This window comes from Condylura cristata, unplaced genomic scaffold (assembly GCF_000260355.1).
Source record: "Condylura cristata isolate star-nosed mole 26May11 unplaced genomic scaffold, ConCri1.0 scaffold00040, whole genome shotgun sequence".
Taxonomy (NCBI): domain Eukaryota; kingdom Metazoa; phylum Chordata; class Mammalia; order Eulipotyphla; family Talpidae; genus Condylura; species Condylura cristata.
In genome coordinates, this window is record NW_004567141.1 from 4923084 (window position 1) to 4946486 (window position 23403).

General features: G+C 45.8%; 1 protein-coding gene across 1 annotated transcript; it reads left to right on the forward strand.

Moving 5' to 3' along the window:
- The first annotated feature begins 1144 nt into the window (after nucleotides 1-1144).
- On the forward strand, nucleotides 1145-20819 carry SYT11 (synaptotagmin XI). Its single transcript, XM_004693824.2, has 4 exons — nucleotides 1145-1373; nucleotides 6989-7815; nucleotides 17097-17220; nucleotides 17787-20819. Exons 1-4 carry the CDS (start codon nucleotides 1340-1342, stop codon nucleotides 18095-18097), a joined length of 1296 nt encoding a protein of 431 aa, XP_004693881.1. The 5' UTR covers nucleotides 1145-1339; the 3' UTR covers nucleotides 18098-20819.
- The last annotated feature ends 2584 nt before the right edge of the window (nucleotides 20820-23403 follow it).

A 23403-nucleotide genomic window follows, 5' to 3' on the forward strand; every position in this document is an offset into this window, starting at 1 on the left:
CTTCCAGTTTACACAGTACAAATTTCTGGCTTTCCTAGGTAGGTGACTTCACAAAGATATACAGCTCTCAAGGGAATCAGGTATCCTAATTTTAGCTTCTGGTTCATTGATCCAGTACACAGGAAGGTGGCTAGACCATCGTCTATGTTTTAAAATTCAACATATGTATTTTGAATGAATGACTCCTTATAACCATGTTCTTCTATACACTTTCCAGAAGGATATCAAAATTAGAAAAATGCGTTTAATTTTTTTATTCTACATTAATTTATGCAATTTAAATAACTCATTTGCCCTGATCCAGCCTGTAAACAGAATCCAACAGAAGGAAAGTATCAACCAAAATGAAGGGTGAAATCGATGTAAGCAGGAAAATAACCTCTCTAGTGTGACTCTAATCTGAATCACTCTAATATTCCCAAATGCCAAGGAAGACTTTAGAAATTTGCAATTTCATGGTCCCGCTTTGAAACCAGATACACCAGGTATGTTGATTTTGTTTCTCTCTCCCCACCCCTTGTCTTTTTCTCGCTCCCTAAACTGCCCTAATTAGGCACTTGTTGACTTTAACACTCTTCATTGGTCTGTTTTTGTAACTACTTTAATTTACACACTATAAAATCCACCCGTGTACATGTATAAATAAATTATTTTTACTAGATTTTCTTCGTTGTGTAACCCTCACTAAGTTTTGTCTTTAAGCTTAAGAAAGCTTCCACAAAAATCTTTTGGAGTCTCAGAAATGCATAAAAACAAAAGACAGCTGATACTGAAATGCAGAGAGTATAATTTTTTTTCTTAAATACCCTGGGCTCCTCTCACCTAGAACATTCTCATGCTATATTTAGCTCTGGAAACCGGAATCACAAGATCTTTAAGATCTCATAAGGTATGTACCTACACTTTCTTACTCAAGCCTCCGGTTTTCACCAGAGACAAGTTGGTCGGTGGGCGGGGCCTCATTCTCAGGAAGTCTCGATGACAGGAGGGGGTCACCTCCGGAGAGCTTCCGGAAAGGGGCGGGTCCTGCCTTCCGGAACTTTTCGGGTAGAGGAGGAGTCTTCTGACGAGGCCCGTTCGGAAGAAGGCGGAGCCTACCTCGCATCAGGACCAGTCTGGCTGTACCTGCATCCTTAGCTCAGAGCATCCCAGGAGCATCTTAAGAGGAGACCGCAGCTGGCAATCAGGGACCAGACCGTCGCAGGAGGCATCCACCAGATACCTTCTCCCTTCCCTGACCTGCTGCTTCACAAGCAGAGGTCTGGGTACTGTTCAAGGGGTTCCCAGAGTTGGCTGAGCATTGCAAAAGCATTTATAGCAATAAGCTTTTGATTACGACATGGCTGAGATCACCAATATCCGACCTAGCTTTGGTAAGTAGTTTCGGGCAAACTAAACCTCGCGTAGTCGAAACCACTTAAAGTTAAAGGTAGTGAAGCCCTGTGCAGGGCCTGCCTAAAATGGGCCTGAGATGTGGGCCTGTGCTGGTGGGTAGCGGGGCAGTGGAAGTGGAGGGGCCTGAATTTGAGCTTTGAGCTGCAGACGCTAGCAAGACAAGAGCCACACCGAGGGTGGGGAGATCCAGGATGCTAAAACCTTGTGTGATGCACTGTCAGCACTGCCGGAGGTGAGAAAGAACGAGTTTGTGGCTGACTGGAACCCCTCCTTCTGGGGACAGAGAGGTGAGGTAGGCCGAGCCCTCCCCCTTGGGGCGCGCAGGGCGGTGCCCCTTCCTCCCCCTCCCACTACTCAGGACTGCGGGGGAGGGAGGTGGCAAGGGGGATGGGACATCAAGATGGCAGCTTCGAAACTGTGGGATGTGTGTGTGGCTGGCTGCCAGGGAAGGCAGCAACCTGGGGGGGAGAGGGTGTGGGGGTGGGGAACGAAAAGGAAACCACTCCTTAGGCTGGTCAGCTGGATGCTGTGGCTGGAAGGAAACGTGAGCCCTGCAGATTCTATTCTGCATCGTAATGGTGGGGTTCCTCCGATGCTACCAAATGGCGCTTGGCGCTGCTGGGCTGGCGAATGACGTGATGTCTATTTCTGGGCCTCCTGGCAGCGCCTGGGCTCTCCTTCCCGGGTCTTTGTTCCCTGTTTCCCTGGGCTGGTTTTTCAAAATGGGTAACTCACCCGCGCTGATGCTGGCGGGGCCTGATCCAGGCCGGAGGGGGAGGGGCGAAAGAGGCCGAGCCTGGGGGAGGCTGCTTTGTGTACCAGAGAAAGCATTACGTCACCTCGGAGCTGCTGGTCCCCGACACAGCATTATGGTCTCCAAGATCAGTTACACTCCCTAGAGCAGAGTGTAGTGGAAAACAGGGAGAAGATGGGAACGAAAAGCTTGATAAGCTAGTTTTTTTTCCTCTTTGGAGATTCCTCCAGAATGTGCTAGGGTAGCAAACTTCCTGTGCTATGCTTTCCTGGTCAAAAAAAAAAAAACAATTAGCCTGCGTATCTCTCCTGTAATTCTAGTGAGTGTTGTAGCCAGCCTTGTGTTCCTTCATATCCCGTAAGAGAGTATATCCCTTAGACAATTCAGAAGTTTTGAACTCCAGGATTTAGGGTGGGGCTTTGGGCTAGCCATGAAATGGCTTTTCTCAATCTGGAGGAAGAGGTTTATGGAAATGGACAGAACCCAAAGTACTCTAGTCCTTCAATGTCAAGGAGACCGAAAATCAGGGAACATTTCCAGACAACAGATCTTCACACCCTTTAGCCACCAAATCACACTGACTTCCCTAGGTTGGCCCTTGATTATAGTTCTTCCTCCCACCTCACCTTCCGCATCTCTTTTCTTTGACCTATATTGCCAAAATGGAAGTTTCTTTGTGATCATATGAGCACCCCATGGCCTTTATTTTTCCTTTCATGCCTTCTTTCCAACATTCTTTTCTCTAACTGCAGTTCCAGTTGGCAACAGTTAGAAAGTAGATGGTATGAGTGCAATGTAGCAGGAATATTAGTGGAAAGAGAAAATAAATTTCGTCAGTCTTTTATATACTACATTTTATTTAATACTTACAAATAACCTCTGGTGTAGGCATTATTGTGTGTGTGTGTGTGTACTTGCCAGGTGATGAAACTGAGGCTCAGGGAGCTAAAATAACTTGGCTAAGGCAAGCCAGTGAGGGTAGTGCCAAGATTTAAAATCATGTCCACTTAAAGCCAAAGTTCATTCTCATTTCACTGTATTACAGTGGCCTGCTTGACAGAAAAAGGCTATTTTAGACAAGGATGTGACAGTGGCAGGTCTCTTCAGAGGCTGTGAAACCCCAGGTGTATCCTAAAGATCATTAAACCTGCACAGAGGGCCTCACTTCTAACTTAGCAAATCTTATAGTGCACTTTATTTCAAGTGCCATATTATGGCTGTTGGAGCTGTACCAAGCTAACACTCAGTTTATCCTTGAACTTGAAGACAAAGAAAGTGAGATAGTTACTTTTAAATGGTCACGTTAGGCATTAGTTCCACTTTTCCTGTTCCACCAAGCTTTTGACTAAAGAAGAAGAGGGCACTGAGATTCAATATCTTTGATTTTTCTGGTTCTCTGCTGTGAATGTATGGAAAGAGGCAACAGTTAGAAAATACTAAAATGAAGAAGAAAAGCAACAGTGAAGGAGAGTACTTAAGATAATCCGCAGATGGGTTCATCTGTTTGTCTTGTTTCCTTCTGTCCTCCTGAAAGATGAGAGTCCTTCTGTCTTACCCAGCCCACTTCCATTTCCTAACAATACAAGTAGAGACCCTGTCAGCAGCAATGGTTCCATAAAGATCACAGAGCAAATCTATAGTGAAACCAAAAGAATCACCCAGCTGTCACCCCACCTGGGCACTTTTAGCTCTCCCTTTCAAATCACTCTCAAAAATAAATCTACCTTGGCACTTTCTTCTTCCCATAGAGATGAGCAATGGTGAGTTTCACTAATCACTAGCCAGCAAATTTCAGGACAGTCCCTGATTGGTGAACAGAGAGCCACTTTTTCAGATTGAGCCATTCTGATTTACAATTGAATCTAACCAGTTGTTCAAACAAATATTTACTGATGCAAGAGACTCAATGATTCAGTTATGAAACTAGTGTTTCCTCTGCCTCCCCACAAGGATCTTATCTCCAAGACTCCCATTTTGTGAAACCTCTCCCTAACAGCTCTTAACTTCACTTAATACTCTGACAATAAGCAATCACTATTATAGTGTTAGGTCATATTCCTTTATATATGTTATTTTATTTTAAAATATAGTCCATTCTCCTCTCACCTGGTTCCAGCTTTCATATAACCATGAAATGTTTGAGATGGAAAGAACTTCAGTGACATTAAGTTTAGTCCCTACTAAAGAAATTCCTGTTAGATTCAGCATGACCAGTAGTGATACAATGTCTGTTTTAAAGCTTTCAATTGGAGATGTACTGCTCATGAACTAATTTGGACCAGCATGAGGTAATAATAATGGTAATTTGATTCTTTTTATTGAGTCAAAATCTGTCTTCCTATAACCTGTAGGCAATGGTGCTGGGCCTGCTCTCCAAAGTAAAATCAAATCATTCTTCCATCAAAATGCCTTAAATAATTGAAGAATGTTATTATTCTGATACCACTCAGCTCAAGTTTCTTCAGTTTTTCATCATTTGAAATGATGTCTAGATCTTTCACTATCCTGATTATCCATAATGTAGAAACACTCTAGTATCAGACCAGGATTTTTGGCGTGTTTTTCATGTGTGTTTTGTCGTTGAGAAAAGTCTAATGACATCTTTATTGCTGGGGTTGGAGGGGGTGGTTGGGCAGGATGCACTTAGGTGTTCTCGGTGGGCTGGGTCCTCTTGCTGTTCACTACAACAGACCTCTCGCTGGACAGCCACTGGCTCTGTGATTGGCTGTCATGCACAGATCCAGGAGGTACTTCTTACAGATCATGAGCCAGATGCTGCCGAGAGTGGCTGTGTGTTCTTGTTGATGATGATTTACATGCAGGAGGTGACAGGCTTTTGCTGACAGAATCTCCATTTTATGATTACCACCACACCTTTGCTGTGGCTCGCCAGCTGCATACCTACAGTTTTACAGTGAATCAGCCCATCTTAGCAGAAGGACTTGGAGGCCTTGGTTAGTAGGTCAATGCTGTATGTTTGCTTGTACCTCTTGATGAGGAAGCGAGAGCGGTTCCACATGACTCCCCACTGCAGGTGCCCAGAGATGGCAGCAGTGAGGGAAGACAGACAAATAAATGTATGTCAAGGGTAATAAATGCTATGAAGAAAACAAAGTAGGATGATGGGAGTATTATCTCATTTGGGGAAGTCAGGAAATGTTTTTTTGATAAGGTAAGGTTTGAACCCAGGTGGCAGTGTATCAGACAGTGAGCCTGGCAGATAGCTGTAGTAGGATGGTTCAGGAACCACATTTATATCCTTAGTTCTTCCTGACTTATCCATGTCTTCCCTAAAAAAGTAATGTGGAAAACTAGAGGCCTTATTTGGACTGTTTTTTTAAAGATTTATTGTATTTATGTATGCATTCAAGACCTGGGGTACAGCCCAGAGAAACAGGGGGTGAGAGGATTCACCAGAGACAGAGTGGGGAACAGTACAGGCAGATCTACTGAAATACACTGCTGAAAGGAACATCAGGAGAGACAAGAGAAGTCTGCTGGGTCATGTGGGTCAGCTTCCTGGCCAGGGATTGAACCTGTGTTGCAGGGGCTGGAGATAGCCAATAGTGCTGAGACTTTAACCCCTACTCCACCAGGAAGCCCAATTTTAAATAGCATATATACTAAGAAAGTAACATGTGAGCAAACATATGATATTTTCCAGTCCCTATTTGTTCCTACTTAAAATGCTTATATGGATGTATGGAACAACATTTTTTTAAAAGATTTATTTATTCATGCATACAGAACTGGGGTACAGGCCAGAGGTACAAGGGCGATGAGAGGATTCACCAGAGACAGAGTGGGGAGCAGAAAAGGCCAACTGATGAAGTACACTGCTGAGGGGAACAGCGGGCGGGTCAGGAGAGGTCTGCCACGCCATGTGATCACCTCCGGGGCAGGGATCAAAATCATGTTGAAGTGGCTTTAGCTTTTTAATGCTGTGCTTTAACCCGCTGTGCCACCAGGGAGGACACTGGAACACATTTTTAAAGTACTTAGGCATATAGGTCTTCTTTTTATCATCCAGCTACTTTTAGTGCCATATCAAAACCATCCAGAGTCACCCCCCCCCATTGTTCTACCCCACATTCAGTCAGGCAGTTACACAGACCCACTGTGTGCACACCCTTATGGATGCTCGGGATATTCCCCTAAAATTAGATACATCTCATACCTTCATGTAACAGTTGAGATAAAAATGTTCTTAGAGCATCTGTGAAAATGGAATCTATATGAGCAAACCAAGTCTCAAGTGCAGAAGTCTAAGAAAGAAAAGAATAGGGGCTGAGGTGGGGCACTTCAGGAAAGTCTTTCAGAGAAGACAAATGTTTCATCCAAGGTTGATGGAACAGAAGAGCCATAGAGTGGCTGAAGAGAATGGGTGAGGGCTGCTTTTTTTTTTTTTAAGATTTATTTATTTATGCATATAAGAGCTAGGGGGTAGGCTAGAGGTGCGGGGGTGGGGGTGAGAGGATTCACCAGAGGCAGAGTGGGGAGCAGAACAGGCAGATTGATGAAGTACACTGCTGAGGGGAACAGTGGGCGGGTCAGGAGAGATCTGCTGCACCATGTGGGTCACCTCCCTGGCCAGGGATCAAACTTGTGCTCCAGTGGCTGCTGATTAAGTGTTGTGCTTTATCTCGTTGTGCCACCAGGGAGGTCCTGGGTAAGGGCTTCTTTAGGAGAAGGGAGAAGTGTTAAGTCCAATGTGTAGATGAGCAGATTTTGCTTGAGAGGCTGGGTTGCAGATTAGTGTGACTCCAGCAGGGGCCCTCTGGAGGAGAGCTCAGGAGGTGAGGTCCATCTGCCTAACATATCTCTGGTCTTCACCTTCAGATGTGTCACCGGTGGTGGCTGGCCTCATAGGGGCCTCTGTGCTGGTGGTGTGTGTCTCAGTGACTGTCTTTGTCTGGACATGCTGCCACCAGCAGGCACAAAAGAAGCACAAGACCCCACCATACAAATTTATTCACATGCTCAAAGGCATAAGCATATACCCAGAGACCCTCAGCAACAAAAAGAAAATCATCAAAGTGCGGAGAGACAAAGATGGTCCTGGGAGGGAAGGTGGACGAGGGAATCTGTTAGTTGACGCAGCAGAAGCTGGCTTGCTGGGCCAAGCGAAAGGTCCCAGGGGACCTAGCTCTGGATCTTGTGTGGACCAATTACCCATCAAAGTGGACTATGGGGAAGAACTGAGGAGCCCCATGGCGAGCCTGACCCCTGGGGAGAGCAAAACCACTTCTCCATCATCTCCAGAGGAGGACGTCATGCTGGGATCCCTCACCTTCTCAGTGGACTACAACTTCCCGAAGAAAGCCCTGGTGGTGACAATCCAGGAAGCCCATGGGCTGCCCGTGATGGATGACCAGACCCAGGGCTCTGACCCCTACATCAAAATGACCATCCTCCCCGACAAGAGACACCGGGTGAAGACCAGAGTGCTGCGAAAGACCCTGGACCCTGTGTTTGACGAGACCTTCACCTTCTATGGCATTCCATACAGCCAGCTGCAGGACCTGGTGCTGCACTTCCTCGTCCTCAGCTTTGACCGCTTCTCCCGGGACGACGTCATTGGGGAGGTCATGGTGCCATTGGCTGGAGTGGACCCCAGCACAGGCAAAGTACAGCTGACCAGGGACATCATCAAAAGGAACATCCAGGTGAGGAGGAAGGTGTGTTGGAGAGGGTTGGCAGGTGGGGGAGACAAGGGGACAAGCAGAAGCAGGGAGGAGATTGGGTAGGTGGCACGAGGGCTGAGACAAGGGATTTCTCGGCATCAAGGATTGGAAGGGGGGACAGTAAGGCAGGTGAGGGCTCCTCCAAGAAATTGCTTCCTGAAGAGACCAGTTACCTTCCGAAATTCCATTTAGTGATTGTCATCCTGAAGCGGCATCCAGCTTGCTTGGAGCAGGTTGACTCACAGCCCTAGATCCTCATCACTTTAGGGGGTGTGGGGGTTGACTTCTTTTCCAAAATGATGTGTGGGGGGATCCAATAGACTTACTTCTCACAGCTGAGGAGCTGTGAAAATAGCTCAGTGATTTTCCCCTCAGCTTCCCTTTCCCAAGCCTAGGGGCATAATGGTCTCATTTACACGCCTCTTAGTAACCATTTCATGCCTGCCATTTAATGAGCTGCTTGCCATGTGAACCCCTTAACAGGCCAAACTTTGCCACAGGTACTGCCTTCTCAGCAGTCCTCTCCCCTCCCTGTTTGCACTGGAAGGAGCATGGGAGCCCTCCACCTGCCTTGTCCCACCCGGACCTGCATTGGCTCTTGAGTTGTAATTTCAGGGGCACAAGAAATGCCCCTCCCTGTGCCCCCACTGTTTATTCATTTCGCCCACACCTGGAAATGCTGTGTAGCTCATCTCTGACAGTCTGGGTTCCCGTTCCAGCTGTGACATGGTGAGTTATGTAACCCTCCAAGCTTCTAGTTCTCCTTCTGTAAAACAGAGCTGATACTCCTCCTGAGGGAGTTGAGGATTAAGTGAGATCATGCACCTGGCATGCTGCTGCCCTGGGGCAGCTTTTACTTTAGTGAGAGGGCAATTACCATTTTGCCATCTGGGATGGGAGGTGCTATGAAAGAAGTTGCTGACACTTTCAGCTTAGCATTTGAGTCCTTTTTCAGGACATATGTCAGTGGTTAATGAGTTGCTTCATCATCTGAGCCCCCAGATTTCAGGTAAAAGGACTTTGAAGTAAAACCTGTGTTTGAATCCAAATTCCACAAGTTAAATTACCATGAGAAAGCTTTCACTCAGCTCCTCTAAATCCATTTCTTGCAGGAATTAAGATGATGAATTTCCATAGCCCCTCACACATAGTAAGCCTTCAATACATTGTAATCCCTATATTATTGTTGTTGCTATAATTTTTTTTCTGTTTTTAATAAAGTTGGATTTCTGGGAGATATGTGTGTTTTTCGGAAATGTTTCCACTTTTTTTTTTAAGATTTATTTATTTCTGCATACAGAACTGGGGTACAGGCAAGAGGTACAGGGGCGGTGAGAGGATTCACCAGAGACAGAGTGGGGAGCAGAACAGACAGATCGACAAAGTACACTTCTGAGGGGAGCAGCGGCAAGACGAGAGGTCTGCTGTGCAGTGTGGGTCACCTCCAGGGCCGGGGATCGAACTCACAACTGAAGCGGTTTGCAGTGCTGCACTTTAACTCACTGAGCCACCAGGGAGGGCCGAAATGTTTCCACTTTGTTGTGACTAAGTGGAAGAAGACAAGTGAGACCTGAATCAGTGGAGAAAGGGGTCAAAATTGAGAAAGGATATCAGGGTCACTAAAAGCATGGTCCATGGTCACTTCTCTCAGAAAGAGCCCTGCCTGGAGGTGCCCCACTTGCCTCTTGATCTTTTACCACCTGCCAGTGGGGGAACCAGACTGGACTTAGTAGGGGAGGCGGGATACAGGACTAGACAAAGAGTCTTCTAGGACAGCAGGCTGAATGTGCATCAAGCTCCTAGGACAAGGCTTGACCATTGGAGGTCAGTGCCCTGGGGCTGGGGTTGGGGGTGATGGTATGGAAGGCTCCTCTTCATCTTAGCTTCTCCGCCGGGTGGCAGTCACTTGTCATCCCACATCTTCACTTCATAATGGCCAGGGAAGTCCAAAACTTCTGAAGACTATTAGAGAAATTTAGTCAGGGCATAAACACTGACCCACTGTCAGGATACAGTGGGATCCTACAACCCACAACATGGGTTCTTGTACCCTTTGAGTTCGGAGTCACAGGCTGGACAGAAACTGCAGCCATGACTTACTTCATCCCCTTGCATCCCTTCCTTTCCTCTCCATCTCTTGTCCTCAGAGTTCTGCCAATCCCCTTCCCATTCCCTCACTCCCCTTTACATCAGCTCCAAGCATTCTCCTTGCAGGGGAATCCTTGCCAACACAGTCTCTGTAGCCCCAGTCTTGGTAAAGCCACCAACTTCCCAGCCATCCTCAGACAGCTCATGCACTCACAGCCCAAGGCTGAGGCTGGAGGATGGCTCTGTGCCAAGCTGTAGCTGGGAAGAGACTGCCAAGGAAAGGGAATGATTTGGACTGAGAACAAAACAACCTCAAATCCATGCGTACAGACAATGGCATTTGCTGAACTGCCAGGGGCTCTTGGCAAGAGCCAAGTTTCTTTCCACTTTATTAACCCTTCAGGAGGGAAAAGCTAGGGCTGAGATCCTGAGCGACACATCTCCTTGGAAAGGCCCCATTCAGGATACCTAGAGGCTTATACCCCCACACCAGAGCCTCCCAAGCTTGCTTAAGTCCGTTTTTCCCACCCAGCACCTGTAGGCAGAACTGTTCCATTCTGGACTATGGTGTCACTTCCCTGCTTTATCATCCCGATGATTCTTTAGCAGTGTGGACTCTAAATGTCCACCTCATAGCATCCCTTCTGCAGCCAACAGATTGCCTTTCCTGGCACTTCCCTTCGCAAATAGCTGAGCTGCTCTGGCCCACTCCACACTATCTGTAAAGACCTTTTTCTGGTCTATGTAAGGCATTCACTTATTAGATGGGCCAAGTTATCTTCCTCTAAGGAATCCTGCATGGAGACTGATGAGTTTTATTTCTCCAGACAACCCTGCCCTCTTCTGACCTTCAGCAGAAAATGTACCCTTGTTTTGTCATAGATTAGCGCAGTCTGTTGAAGTAGCCCAGGACTAGTCGTCATTCTTGATTCTGTGCATTTGACCATCTATCTGTGAACCTTGGTCTCCCTGGAGGCTGCATCATGAAAGCTCATGGTATCCTTGTGAGAGCGCTCTTAGCTTTTGTGAATTTTCAGAAGGCTCTAAAAAGCATTCAAAATTAGTGAAGGAAGGCCACAGTATGAACTCTTTTTTCTGTTTAATTTTTTCTCGTAGTATAAACTCTATAGTGCCCCAAATCTCTCAAGTTCGACTTTGGAGCTAGGTCTTTTCACCCTCTTTCATTGTTGGTTTAAGTAGCAGCTTTTATCCCCTAATATTTTATTCAGATAGAAATTAAGTGAATTTGCATTCCCTTGTGGGGCACAGGGCTGTAAGTATCCAAGGAGAAGGAAGGCGGTGCAGAGAGGCTGTGGGGGTAAAGGCTGGACAGTGGGAAAGAAGTGATTTACAAAATAGATAATAGAGCACTGTTAGATTTCTCCTAACTTCTCCAGGTCATTGTTTTCCAGACCATTTCCTGTCTTTCCACTGCCAGATCTGCTGTTGATGACCTGGGACAATGGTCATGGGAATGAGAGGATTCTTAAAATCTCAGAATTACAAGGGACCTTAGAGGTCAACCCAGTCCAGCCAAAAGGGACTGAAAAGAAAAGAAGAAAAAGAATGTCCATTTGCCAGGAACAATAAAGAAATAAACTATAAAGAAAGTTACTGTGTACCATGTGCTAGGGAAAAGACAAAAGAACATGTGGTTGAACATTCAGATTTTTGTTTCTTTTGTTCTCCCATGATTTATGTAGAGGTGGCATTTAAGACTTCTGGCCCCAGTAAAGGTTTGTTGTGGATGTGTGGCCAGCACATCACTCTGGAAGGGACTCTGGTAATTACAGGACTTAGCTCCCGTCTGACTATTCCTTCATCTGGACGTCTTCTTTAGGAACATCATTCCTGTTCCTTTTTCCCACGGGCAGAGAAAGAAGCGTGCTCTCTGAGAGCAAAGCCACCCAGCTCTGTCAGGCAGAGAGAAAACCCTTTCTCCCCCTTGTTCTTCTGCTTGCCTGCCCTCCACAGGGTCTTTGCCTCCCTAGGCCAAGGGGCTGGGAAACAGCTCTCTCCCAGCTCTTGACAAAGAGCCCTGGGGAAAGAAAGAGCCTTTGACAATGCCACTTGGATGGGAATTGGATGGAAGAGAAGGGGAGGGGTGAAGGGAGGTTATATTCTTCCTTCAGTGTGTGGTGATGGCATTCAGGTGGTGTTGTGGCTGCAGATTGGGCATCACAGAGGGGCAGCTAAATGGGAATGGAAATTCTGTTCATGTAAACTAGCCAAACATAGGGGGTGGGGAACAGATAGAGAACTGTTGCCTGATTTTAGGGCAGAAAATTTTTCAAAAGGTAACTGGAAGTTATCCGCTTTCCCAAAGAATTAGCAAAGTAGCACCAGGATTGAGATTAGGAAGTTCTTGCTATAAAAGATGATGTAGGAAACAGAATTTTTTTTTAAGTTTTTTTTTTAGATATATATTCAAGAACTGAGGTACAGGCCTGTGGGGGGGTGGTGTTAAAGGATTCAGAGACAGAGTGGGGAACAGAATAGGTGGGTCTACGGAAATACACCATTGAGGGGAGCAACAGGAAGGTTTGCTGTGCCATATAGGTCACTCCCCTGGCTGGGGTTGAGCTCATGCTGCAGTGGCTATGGCAGCTTCATGCTGCAGTGCCTATGGCGCTTTAACCCTTTGTACCACCAGGGAGAGCCCAGAAACAGGTTTGTTTTTGTTTTGTTTTGTTTTTTAAGATTTATTTATTTATTCATACAGAACAGGGGTACAGGCCAGAGATGTGGAGGGTGAGAGGATTCACAGGAGACAGAGCGGGGAGCAGAACAGGCAGATGGATGAAGTATACTGCTGAGGGGAGCAGCAGGCGGGTCAGGAGAGGTCTGTGGAGCCATGTGGATAGCCTCCGGGGCAGGCGGGAATCGAACTCATGCGGAAGTGGCTTAAGCTTTTTAGTGCAGTGCTTTAACCCGCTGCACCACCAGGGAGGGCCAGAAACAGAGTTTTAAACAAACAGGAAGCCTGACATATAATCATGTAATTAGCAATATTTTTACAAATGAAACTTTGGGTGTTTTTTTTTTAAGATTTTTTTATTGATGCATACAAGAACTGGGGTACAGGCCAGAGGTGCAGGGGTGAGAGGATTGACAAGACACAGAGTGGGGAACAAAACAGGTGGACTGACTGAAATACACTGTGAGGGAGCAGCAGGAGAGACAGGAGAGGTCTGCGGCGCCATGTGGCTGGAGACCGAGCTTGTGCTGCAGAGGCTGCTGATAGCTTCCTAGTACTTTAACCCGTCACTCCACCAAGAAGGGCCCAGAAACTTTTTTTAATCAAATTTCCCTTTTCTGTATCTAATTCTCTCTATAAAGTATAAGTATATTTAAAGATTGTTTATTTAGTATTTAGATACTAGTATTTGAGGATGGGCCAAGAGGTAGATGTCAGATTTAGTTAACATTTCATTATTGATGGAAGGGAGTGGTGGCCAAAAAAATTCCAAAAGTTCTTTGCAGATCAGTACTGTCCACAGGAACTTTCTGTGATGATGGAAATGTTCTGACCTGTCCAATATGGCAGCATCAGTCCTATGTGACCCTTAAGCATTTAAAATATGGCTAATGTGACTGAAATCTCAATGAATTATAATTAAAATTGAAAGTGGTGTAGGGGCCTCCCTGGTGGTGCAAGGGGTTAAGATGCTATGAAGCAATTTGCAGCTACTGCAACACAAGTTCAATCCCCGGCCAGGGAGGTGACCCATGACCCACATGGTGCAGCAGACCTCTCCTGTCTCATCTGCTGCTCCCCTCAGCAGTGTATTTCAGTCCATCTGCCTGTTCTGCTCCCTGCTCTGTCTCTGGTGAATACTCTCACCTCCCACATCTGTGGCACCTCAGCTCTTCTATGCATAAATAAATAAACCTTTTTTAAAAATTGAAACTGATGCATGTAGCTAACAGAACTGCTTTGAATAGCCCAGCTTTGAATATTTTTGGAAACATTTGATTTTCTTTTTCTTAAGGAATTACTTTCCTGATGCTGTTTGGTAGTGACTAATAATGAAAACGAGTTTCCATGTTCTGATTATGTTTTAAGTTATGTCAAAAGGAAGCATCCTAGAAGTTTATTAGCTGGCATGGGCAACCAGAGTGACCTTAACCTGGCTGAGGGTACTTTCCATGGTTATAATCAAGAGCTGACATTATATATGTTATGGGTAAGTACAAAATGTGGGACTTCAATCTAGCAGTATAAAAATTGAAGTATTTTTAATACTTCAACTCCAGAAACTAAAAGCTACATTAAATTTTAGTTAATCATGTACTATGTACTATGCCCTATGGGAGACATTTTCATATGTCCCTGACCTGTAATAGAGGTCAAGAAATATTTGTTGTTATTTTTATTTTTCTAAAAAGGTTTAATTATTTTATGTATACAGAACCGGGGTACAGCCAGAGGTGTGGGCAGTGGGGAAAGAGAATTCACCAGAGACAGAGTGGGGAGCAGAACAGGCAGATGTACTAAAATACACCGGTGAGGGGAGCAGCAGGTGGATCAGGAGAGATCTGCTACGCCATGTGGGTCAGCTCCCTGACAGGGGATCGAACAGCTGTAGTGGCTGCATATAGCTACATAGCGCTGTGCTTTAACCAGTTGCGCCACCAGGGAGGGCCTCAAGATATTTTTAAATCCATGTGAAATATTATCAATTTCATGCCTTAAGATGACTTCAGGTTTTTTTTCTTTTTAAGATTTATTTACTTATACATACAAGAACTGGGGTACAAGCCAGAGGTCTGGGGGATGAGAGGATTCACCAGAGACAGAATGGGGAGCAGAACAGGCAGATGGATTGAAATACACTGTTGAGGGGAGCAGTAGGTGAGACAGGAGAGGTCTACTATGCCATATGTGTCTGCTCCCTGGCCGGGAATTGAACTTGTGCTGCAGTGGCTGCAGATAGCTTCATAGTGCTGCGCTTTAACCCACTACGCCACCAGGGAGGGCCCCGACTTCAGGTTTATGGTCAAAGCACAAACTATATAGGTTCTCCCTTCATGAACTCATTTTCTGTTGTTTCCTGCCCCACACATTTGCCAGCAGGTAGTGCCCTCGTTGGTGAGATTCTTGACAGTAGGTTCCTCATTACCCATCTTTTCAGCTCTAGCCATTAGCAGAGTTCCCTGCATTTGTGAGTAACTGGTGCAAGAGAAGTGGGTCCCTCAAGGACACTGTCCAGAGACTAGGGAGAGGTGAGTGTGCCTGACATTGGGGTACCTGGCAGGAGGGGTGGGCCAGGGACCTGGAGAGGTGGGTGCTCTAGTGGGACAGCAAAGTCACAGCACACAGGCAAGAGCGGCCCATATGCACAGAAGTGACGACGTTCATGTGGGGTTGTTAATATTTGATTAATAACGTTATTATTGTAGTGGAAGCTGAGCATGAACTGAAGTGGAGGAAGCCTAAAGTCGGGAAGCTCAGGTGAGGGGCTGCTACAACAGGCTGAGGAAGACATGATGCGGCCTAGAACCAGGGCAACTGCGGAGACCCACGTGGGGCTGAGGGATGTTCCGGAGGACTTGTCAGGGCTTTCCAGTTTGGGGTGGCTGGCTACACATGATATTAAGGTCAATTTCTTGTCGATAATATTGGGACAGTTGCTTGTGTTTCTAGGTTAGGAAGTGGGCATCAGGCTGGGCTAAGGGAAAAAAAAGGTGAGATTTTAGGACATAAACTGAGTTAGGGATGAAATTGTTCCTCCACTTTCCTATCTTATTCCTTGTATTTTTCATGGCTTCAAGAAATATCACATATTCCAATAATTATTCTCAGATTGAAAAGAAATAGATTAGAGTCACTACCAGCTTTACATACAGCATATACCCACCAAAATGAATCATCGAAATCTTCTGTGGCCTTAGGCTTCCTCCACTTCAGTTCATTCTCAGCTTCCACTGCAATAATAACGTTATTAATCAAATATTAACAACCCCACATGAACGTCGTCACTTCTGTGCATATGGGCCGCTCTTGCCTGTGTGCTGACTTTGCTGTCCGACTAGAGCACCCACCTCTCCAGGTCCCTGGCCCACCCCTCCTGCCAGGTACCCCAACGTCAGGCACACTCACCTCTCCCTAGTCTCTGGGCAGAGTCCTTGAGGGACCCAGTGTGCTCACACCAGCCACGCCAGCCGCCCTGCCATCACCTTGCAATCACACACCCGCCATAAAGTCAGCCCAGATGATAAGCTCGGCTGGCAGAGCCTTCCCAGAACCGCCCAGCAGCACTTAACACAGATTTCTTACTTCTCTAACAAGTACATTTTTACTTATATCTCTGTGTCTTCTGTTGCATGATAAGTTCCTTGTGTGCTAACAGCTGTTAGTTTTAAATTGTTCAAAATGTCCTTGGACTAGAGAGTTTTTTCAAGTTCAAAATAGAGCCTAGAATAAAACTTAAAAATGGGAAACCAAGCTGTCGGTGTAATGCGGGGGGCAGGGGGAGGCAAGCCAACTTGGCTGGGCAGGTGTGACTGTTCTTCTCTTGTGAAATGGGGGGAGAGGCTTCAGGAAGTTCTAGGACTTGCCCTAAGCCAGGTGGTGACAGGTGGAAGTCCCAAAGCTGAAACTCAAACCCAGGTTCTCACTCTACAGTCTTCTAAACTTTTTTTATCCCCAGAATGAGAGAACGGGGTTGGGGGGCATGCACTTCTGTTATCTACTGTATGCCAGGTACTGTCCTGTTTTAGAAATGTAGACTTACTCAATCCTTTCAGTTATTCTATGAGGTAGGTACTATTTTAATGTCTGTGTTATCGATGAAGAAACTAAAGTACAAGATACCTGGTCACTTGCCCAAGGTCACACAGATAAGAAGTAGCAGGGAGTGTCTTCCTGAAACTGACCTGACTTGTGTAATAGGGTTTGAACCCAGGCCTGTGTGGCCTGCGTCTGTGCTCTGAAATGTTAGGCTCCGCTGCCTCTCCTTGTGAATGATTTGGCTTACTTATATTTTTGAATGATTTGATTTAATATCGTGATTACAAGGAGGACATTTCCTTTTCTCCCTGCGCATCTCTTGCCTCCAGTGTGGCCTCAGCCTGTGCCGGCTCCTGCAGCCCCCTACCCTCTCCTCTGCACCTGTTCTGTGCCACACCCTGCTCCTGTGCCTGGAGGCTCACCTGTTCTTTCTTCTCCACAGAAGTGCATTAGCAGAGGGGAGCTCCAGGTGTCTCTGTCCTATCAGCCTGTGGCACAGAGAATGACAGTGGTGGTCCTCAAAGCCAGACACTTGCCGAAGATGGATATCACCGGTCTCTCAGGTAGCAGCTATTTACTTCAACCTATCTGACTATCTGAAGAACGGCCCTCGCACCCCAGACACACACCCCTCTCTGGAGCCTTGCGTTGCCCCTTTCACTTCTCACTCATTCCTCTCTGTGTGTGCATTCTCTGCTTGATGAATATGTAGGTCCTGTAGATTTCCCTGGTGGGGGAATGCTTTGGGTGAGCAAATGGAGTCCTTACATTTGAGGTCCTAAATGTCCTGAATGGTGCCTGAGCTCTTGGTCTAAATGAGGCAGCTGAAAAAAGGTTGCAGGTATTTTATGAGTCCCTACCTCCTTGAAAACGTTTCTTGGTGTCGCAGACACCTCACTTGACCACCCTCACTTGAGGAAGCTATTCTGTTCTATTCCTGCTCCGTTTCCTCAATTCCCTCAACCAGGTAGCTTCACATCAGTCAGGGCGTCCTTAGGGTGCAGTCACTGGAGATCATGTGGCCACCAAAACCACAAGCAATCCCTTCAACCCAACCCAAATCCACCACTGTGTGGGAGAGGACTGTGTCATAGGCCTGTTTCCCTTTTTCTTCTCTCTCTGGGGGCGCCAGATCCTTATGTCAAGGTGAACGTCTACTACGGCAGAAAGCGCATTGCCAAGAAGAAAACCCATGTGAAGAAGTGCACTTTGAACCCAGTCTTCAATGAGTCCTTCATCTATGACATCCCCACTGACCTCCTGCCTGACATCAGCATCGAGTTCCTCGTCATCGACTTCGACCGTACCACCAAGAATGAGGTGGTGGGGAGGCTGATCCTGGGGGCGCACAGTGTGACGGCCAGTGGGGCCGAACACTGGAGAGAGGTCTGCGAGAGCCCCCGCAAGCCTGTGGCCAAGTGGCACAGCCTGAGCGAGTACTAATCCTGTGCTCGGCTCCTCGCCTTAACCCCGGGCCAGGCTGGGGAGGGAGCGGCGGGGAGAGAGATCTCAGACAGAAGTGGACTCAAACCTCATTTTAGTTGTAGAAGAAAATTTCTTACAAAACAAGCCCCACAAAGACCACCCCCACATGACCACACTGCAAATTGGTTCTTAGCGATGATGATTTTTCTCCCTTGCAAGGCACTAGAAATCCTTTTTTTTTTAATGGGGAAAAAAGAGAGGGAAAGACCTCTACAAGTCTATATGTAACAATGTAACCTTATATTTGCATGTCTAATACAAACTGAAGAAATTAGCCTAACTGCCAATATCAAGTTACAGATTTTAATTCATGAAAATTGTGTTTTGTGCCGAATTGTATTTGCTAATGATTACCTGAAATTGGCCTCTTTTCATTGGGCTTCTGTGGAGTTTTATTCCAGTCCCCTCCTCTGCAGAATATTTTGCTCTTGTAAAACCTCATGTTTTCACCATCCCCATGTTTTTTCCCTGTTATCTCTCTCTCAGGCTGAGCTCAAGGTCCAGAGTTTGTAGTAAGCCAACAAACAAAAGGTAGAGTTGATACGGTAGGTTTGTGGGAGAGATGAGAAATGGGGCGTTTTTGCTGTCCACACTCCTGCTATGGAGGGGAAAGGGCGGCCTAGGAAGAACTGTGATGAATACAGTAGAGATATTAGACAGAATTTAGGTTTACAAAACTAGGTGACTTACCTAAGAAGAGCTTTGGAGACTTCAAATTCAGAGGTAGGATAATACGAATGAACACAACCAGTTGATCCCAATGTTATTTGCAGGAAAGAGGACAAGGAGAAGAGAAATAAAATTATTGCTGACTTCTTAGAACATGGAATCTCTTGGCAAGGAAGAGAGCTGGGGAGTCAGTCCTTCCTTCTGCCAGTGGACGGTGAAGGTTGAGAGAGCACCAGCATCTGCCTGGGGTTAGAACTCAGGTCTCCCTAGTCCTGCCACAGCCCTCATGCTGACTTTTCAGGTGGCAGAGACTTCATTGACAAGTCCCTTTGATAGCTAATAGGTATTACCAGCCTGAAGTAGAAGTCATGGAGTAGCAGCTTGAAGCCAGCACCTGAAAAGTGAGCAGAGGCTGAAGGCCCACATGAGAGCATCATGTTTAACTTGGTTCTGAGAAGAGTTGAAAGGCTGAGTCTCCAAGGAGTGGTCAGTCATCTTGCCTTTGATGTCCCCTTAACTGTAGATTTAAAACCAATCTACTCCCAAACCCACTTGTCATTTTTAACCTGGATGCTTGACACTGCACAGCAGCTCCAAGCGGGCAAATGTCCTGCTCTCTGTCCCCGTCAGCCTCACCTCCCATAATCTAATTCATCATCTCATCGTCATTTGGGTTCCCACCACCAGTCTCTAGCCTCTATTCCATTGAATGTAAATACTGTATCATACGTAGATGAAAATAATTTTTGTTTTCTAAAGATGCATTTTGAGATAGTTTAATGTAAATCTGACAGGAGCATTCTGAAGCCCCATTAGGAAAAAAATTAAATGGTTCCTCTTCATCGCCTTAATGTCTAAAGATCAGAAATCGCTGAGCAACCCACTTTTGTTTCCTTCCCAGAAACACTGCAAAGCAACAGGTGGAGATGGTCTGGTCTTCGCCCAGCTGTGTGTGCCTCTGTAGCTCCTCCTGACATAAGTCTGGGAAAATGGCCTCACCCCATTTCTCTTTCCCCTACCCTTGTAGCTTTACTCCTTGCATTCTTTGGGTCTACTGAGCAGTGGCTGGTGAGGTGACAGGGAAGGAACCCGTAGTTTGGTAGCCTAGGAGCTGCCTCCGTGTCTTTCTGAGAAAAAGGCAAAGAGGTGGATAGTGCAGGTTCCTCCCTCCTACCTCAGGCCTGGTCCATCGTGGCCTTGACTTTGCTGTCCCAAAGTTTCTTAGCTGACTTTGGCTTTCACATTTGTTCCTCCCAGAGCTAACTGATAAGGGGGGAGGAGAAATGCCTCCCCCAAAGAGTCGGTTGAAAGACAAGAGAGTGACATCCTGGCTTTTGCACAAGGCGTTCATGGTCAGGAATAGGTTAGGGAATGGTCACTACTAATTTTCCAAGAGTCAGTCCTTCTCTGCTGAGCTCTTGATTCCTTTGGCAAGACAAGAGTTTTTCTTAAAAACAAAAGCCCCCTTATGAGTTATTCTTCTTTCAGTTCTCAGTGGAGCACATTTCTAGATGATCGTCTTAAAAAATAGCATGATGATGGAACAACACTGGTGGTCAGAGTATCCTGGCACTCAGGATGCTTTTGGCGACAACTGACAGGAAGCCCAGTTCAAACTGGCTTAAATGTTAGGGCCACAATGTACATGTGCTCTAGATATGAAAACAGATGGAACTTGCTGTGGGGCAGGGGTGGCTTGCTCAAGAGAGGGAATACCATGAGTCCTTTTTCTTGGACGGCTTTTATCATGGCTGTGACAGTGACATTACCCTCACCATGATCCCTCTCCAATGTGGTAGTCTTTCTTTACCTTGTGTCTTCTCTTGTAAAAATGAAACTCAAAAGTAAAATAAATGTGTCAAATTAAAACAAAAATGAAAAAGCTAACATGAATTGTGTGAAATTGCATAATGCTGTAATGCTAACCTACAATATGTAATGCTATCTTGTATGTTGAATTTGTTAATGCACTACACAAGTGCAAAATAAAGACTGATTCACATTAAATAGACACATTGATGTTGGTGTGGTTCTCTTGGGAAGCTGCTCTAAGTCATACTTCCCAGAGTGTGGCCCCTAGACCACCTGCTCCAGAATCATCTGGGTGGGGCACTTGTTAATAAATGCAGCTTCCAAATGAAAAAAAAAATGCAGATTCCAAATTCCAGTCCTAGACACTTTCACTTAATAGGTGTCTTGGGTTGCTGCTTATTCTAGTTATTTTTCTAGTTTGTTTTTCTTCTCAACATGTCATTCTAAGATCATAACCAGCAGATGAGAGAGAATGGTATATAGTCCTGTGATTAGTTTGCCCCTTTAACTGGAAATACTTACTCCAGAAAGCACTGCTTAGACAAGCTGTTTCTATTCTTACATTCATTCCTGAGTCAACAATTTTTATTTGTTGAATGTTTACCATATGATAGGTATTGGGGGTGCAATATGTTGGTAAGTCCTGTTTAGAGAGGGCAAGTGTTAATCAAAGAATCACACTAATAAATATGTAATTATAGGGCCCTCTCTGGTGGCGCAACAGGTTAAAGAACAGCACTATGGAGTTCTCTGCAGCCACTGCAGCACAAGTTTGATCCCCAGCCAGGGAGGTGACCCACATGGTGTGGCAGACCTCTCCTGTTCTGCCCGCTGCTCCCCTCAGCTAGTCTCAGCAATGCTTTGTAGATCAAATTCATGCTACAGTGGCTGCAGAGAGCTTCATAGTGCTGCGCTTTTACCTCTTCCAGGAAGGGCCCTGGCATGATTCACTTTTCTTATTTTCTGTCCTGTGTAAATTAACCTCCCTTGTGTACATTAGAGATAAACAAGGAGGAAAAACTCCCTGTTCCTTTAGGTTTCAGTGAAGGGGCTAAAAATAGTTTAAAATTATAAAACTAGCATAATAAACATAAGAAAATTGGAAAATAGAGAGGAGGGGGGAAGTAACCAAGATTCTAAAGTCTTCACAACCATTTTATCTTCTAGTCTTATTCCCTGTGCATTTTTCCCCACACATATCACTCAAGATCACTTTAGAAAACATGTAAAATAAGTCACAGAGAAGAGGGGGACTCTCCTACAGGCAAACATTAGTAATTCTGCCACATCTCCTTCCAATTCATGGTCACTATTTCAAGATTGTAATCATGGCATCAATATAAATGTAGGTATTACTTCTTTCTAGGTGATAGACTATTTATTTATGCATACAGAACTGGGGTACAGGCTAGAGGTTCAGGGGTGGTGAGAGGATTCACCATCAATAAAGTACACTGCTGAGGGGAGCAGTGAGCAGGTCAAGAGAGGTCTGCCACACTATGTGGGTCACTCCCTGGCCGGGGATCAAACTCTGGCTGAAGCAGCTGCAGCTAGCTTCACAGTGCTGCACCCCAACACACTGAGCCACCAGGGAGGGCCCTCTAGGTGATAGTCTTAACAACTAACATGATGATGTAACAACAATGGTAGTTAGAGTGTTCTGGCACTTGGAGATGTATTTGAGTACAATTAATAGGAAACCCAGGCCCTCCCTGGTGGTGCAGCGGGTTAAAGCACAGCACTGAGAAGCTAAAGCCACTTCTGTATGAGTTCGATTCCCGCCTGCCCCGGAGGAGACCACATGGCGTGGCAGACCTCTCCTGACCCGCCCGCCTGACCCGCCCCCCCGCTGCTCCCCTCAGCAGTGTACTTTGCCGATCTGCCTGTTCTGCTCCCCGCTCTGTCTCTGGTGAAGCTTCTCGCCGCCCCTGCACCTCTGGCCTGTACCCCTCAGTTCTGTATGCATAAATAAATAAATCTTAAAAAAAAAAAGGAAACCCAATTCAAACTGGTTTAAACAGGGCCTCCCTGGTGGCACAGGGGTTAACGTCTCAGTGCTAGCAAACTGTTGCCAGCACTATGACATGAGTTCCATCCCTGGTCAGGATGCTGACCTACATGGCACAGCAGACCTCTCCTGTCTCGCCTACTGTACCCTTCAGCAGTATATTTCAGTAGATCTACCTGTTCTGCTCCCCTCTGTCTCTGGTGAATCCTCTTACACCCCTGCCATGTACTCTGGCCTACACCCCAGTTCTTATATGCATAAATAAAAATAAATCTTTTTAAAAAATTGGTTTAAACATTACGAAAATGTGTGCTAGTTCCATCTTAAAACAACTAGCAACAACAAATGTTGGCAAGGATATGGAGAAAAAGGAACTCTTCTGCACTGCTGGTGGGAATGCAAACTAGTACAACCACTATGGAAAACTGATTGGAGGTTCCTCAAACTGCTTAACATAGAGCTTCCCTACGACCCAGCAATCCCACTCCTAGGTATCTACCCAAAAGACACAAAAACACTGATTGAAAAAGATACCTGCACCCCCATGTTTATTGCTGCTTTATTTACAATTGGAAAAACATGGAAGCAGCCCAAATGCCCAAACGTAGATGACTGGATTAAAAAGATGTGGTACATATACACAGTGGAAGATTACTCAGCAACCAAAAAAGAGAAACTCAGTCCTTTGCAGCAACTTGGATGGAGCTGGTAGGGATCATGCTTAATGAAGAAAAGGAAATAAACCAGGAAGAAAAGGAAAAATACCTATGGTGTT